Raw genomic sequence first — 3,233 nt, 5'->3', positions numbered from 1 at the left:
GATAGATAGATAGATAGATAGATAGATAGATAGATAGATAGATAGATAGATAGATAGATAGTAACTTTCAAAGAATCTTAAGATGTAACAATCAAAAACTATTTTTCAATTTAAAAAAAGACAAATATGTAGTCATTATATCATTGACATGTATATAAATGTTAGAGTATTGTTTTATTTCATAAATCCTGCATTGTCGTTTATTTGATCTGTTGGACAAAATCTTCAAAGCAAGGGGGCGGGGTTGAAACAATCTAGGTTTGAGTTTTTGTGTTGATTGACCAATCAGATGTTCAGATCTATTTCAGACTCCATAGTGACAGTTTGAATGATCTTATGGTGAACCTAAGCACAAAATAAGGGAAAAGACTGCTCTAAATGTTGTCCTACAACATACTGTAGGGTATGTTATGGAATTTTCCATGTATATGAGATATTTCTCTTGATTTCATTCTCAAAATAAAACTATAATAGCAGAAGTGGAGAAATGTTTGGTTGTACAAAAACTAATAAAAGAAGCCATAGATTATAAAGTTTCATTTAAACTTAAAGAGAACTATCAGTTGAGTGACAAAACATAGCAGGTGTGGCAATGAGTCCAACAACTCACCAGCAACAAATCCAGCAACATCATGATGCCTGAAGGCGTTGCTTTTCTTGCAAAGGATTTAAAGCACTTGCTTGCTCACTTTGAATTGTAAAAACCTGAGACAGAAGCAGCTCAAACACCAATTGCAGCCTCATGGTGCATGAACAGCAGGTAAGACCCAGTGAGGCCAGTGAACATGAAAAGATCAGCAGGGTCCTCTAATAGCTAGACCACCACCGCCCATGGTATTCATTTTTATACATTTATCACCACCAGCATTCTAATCAACTACCAACCAGTTCCTCCCAATTTTTTTTTTATTTGACAGAGGGATTTAAGGCCTTGGAGAACCAGGGATGCTACGCAAGGTTAATTTACTTTTTTCTGCTGCTAACATAAACTTACAATTGCTTTGTTTTGTAGGGGAACGTCCATCAGTGCTGTCTCTCTGGTCGTGACGCTCCTTTTCACTCTCCTCTTTCAGCCTTGCTTTCTCCCTCTGCTTCTCCTTCTCTTTCAGCATGAGCTGCCGAGATTTAGGTGAAGGATAATCCTTGCGATGGATATAGGCCCGGGGCTTCAGGTAGCGCTGGCCCTGACTGCTGAAGCCAGCTTTGTGGAAGGAATGGCTGTCTCCCATAAAACTGCATTATTGAAAAGGAACAAGTCAGGCTCACATCAAGTTGAGGTGTATTCCTTAAGATAACATTTATATTAATAACCACGTCTTGACACTGACCGAGGTCTGTAGACATGTCCTCCAAACTTAGGTTTGTAAGACCTGGACAGCCATGCTCTTGGTGCAGATGGACTTTTCACTCTTCTGATTGGTCTCTTTTTATTCTGTATTTACAAAAAATATTTTTCTCAAATACTAAAACTTCAGAACTAGTTACTCCAAAAACAAAGTGAGTTGTAGCACAAGACCGTACCTCAGCAGGAGAAGCAGTGCTCTCATTCAGCCTCTTGTCAATCTGTCAAAGTAGAACATATTAGAACTTGTTAAATCAAGGAAATATTTATAAAAGACATTATAACTTTTTTAACCTTGTCGCCTTTAATTGTATTTATTTGGTTTTTATTTTATCTGAACCAGAAGTGAAAAAAGATCTGGTGATGAAGATTTAGGGCCCATCCACCAGAGTTGGAGTCAACAAGTCATGTCCATGTCATGTATTTGTTCTGCCCAGCCACCGAAACAAGTCAATGAAATCTGTGCAATTTAAATCACTGCAAAGATTGGACTCATCTGGTTCAGAGGCTGGCCAGAGAAAATACATGACATGAAGATGACTTGTTGACTCCACATCTCCCACCTCTGCCTTACACAGTACCTAGAAGAGTTGCTGTCTCCAATAAACACGTACTTTTGTGCCACAAACTTCAGCGCACAGTTACCAAATGGAGAAGGCAGTGAGAAGGGTGTCCAGTTCCTCACTCATGCTGATTCAATAAGTGTCTCAACTTGGACAAACTTCCTCGACTAGTTTTCTTTTATATCTATCAAAAATAGTTCTATTTTTTCCAATTAGGATGTAAATGGCTCCTTGTGTAATCATAAATATTTTTTTCTCAGTTTCCTTTAATATTTTAGTTTACATCGTTTTTAAGTAAAGTTCTGAATTTTCATTGCATCATCAGGCAGGCTTATCCTATCAAGCCCCTATAAGATGCTTCATAAATTTAAGTGGATGCCATGGGTGAAACTGTTCATGAGATTTTATGAAATTTTATGAAACGCCATAAAAGTTTATATAAAAGGTGTAAATTAATTGTGAGGGGGCATTTATTGTTAACATTTTTAAATGGATGGGAAAGAGGAAAATGTTGGAATTATGAAAATAATTCTGAACATAAAGAATAACTCTGTGTGTGTATTTATTTTTTTTTATTAATCATTAAATATCAGTCAACCCTAAATACATACTTTGATATTTTTTCTTCTTCTTAAACAATCAAAAATGAGAAATCAAAGGCTTTACATCAAAAGTACAAAAATTTGACTTGGCTGTTATATCTAGAATATGCTGGATTACATCTGAAAACATTTTTACTTTTAAAATGCATTTGTTTGTTTTTTTGTTGTTGTTATTTTTGTATAGTACCGGCAAGAAATTAACACTACCTTTATCCCTAGTTTTAACACTAGGGGAAAAAATACATATTTATTTCAGATCAACTAATTCAACAACATGTAAAAAGAAAAAAAAAAGTCTTCACAGAGTAAAAATCTAACAAGCTAATTTAATGAACAGATTTGTTGATACCAGATTCAAATAATGTTCAAAGGTTATGTTGATGAGAGCCCGTTTCATAAATCTGTTTATTGTCTTACTTATGTAACAGTTTAGGTCATCTCTTTAAGTTGTAAAAATATTGTTACGACATAGATCACAGGAAAATAAACTGACAAGTTTTTTGTTTTTTTAAACATCTATAAATGTAATTGTACCAGGAAAAAAATAAAAAATACACCAACACTTTTAATTAAACTAGAAACACATCAGTAGGAACTTCACCAGTGAGTGGAGACACTGAAAGTTCATTCTGAGAAATTTAAATAAGGCAACATAAATCAAAGGTTACATCTCCACTGTAATGGGAACAAAACAATCATTTAGCCAATTATGTAGCTAAACCTCAG

At 34.8% G+C, this 3,233-nt stretch overlaps 1 protein-coding gene across 1 annotated transcript in view; it reads right to left on the bottom strand.

The window, feature by feature from the left end:
- Positions 1-3,233, bottom strand: part of LOC107090381 (periphilin-1-like) — an 18,324-nt gene that overhangs the window by 10,022 nt on the left and 5,069 nt on the right. Inside the window, exons 2-3 of the mRNA XM_015383716.1 lie at positions 1,329-1,563; positions 995-1,233 (exon numbers count right to left, since the gene is read on the bottom strand). Of these exons, the coding sequence (XP_015239202.1) occupies positions 995-1,229 (235 nt within the window). The 5' untranslated portion in view covers positions 1,230-1,233; positions 1,329-1,563. The remainder of the gene's footprint in view (positions 1-994; positions 1,234-1,328; positions 1,564-3,233) is intronic.

This window comes from Cyprinodon variegatus, unplaced genomic scaffold, assembly GCF_000732505.1.
Source record: "Cyprinodon variegatus isolate N-32 unplaced genomic scaffold, C_variegatus-1.0 Scaffold293, whole genome shotgun sequence".
NCBI classification, from domain to species: Eukaryota; Metazoa; Chordata; class Actinopteri; order Cyprinodontiformes; family Cyprinodontidae; genus Cyprinodon; species Cyprinodon variegatus.
This window is presented reverse-complemented; position numbering and strand designations above follow the sequence as displayed.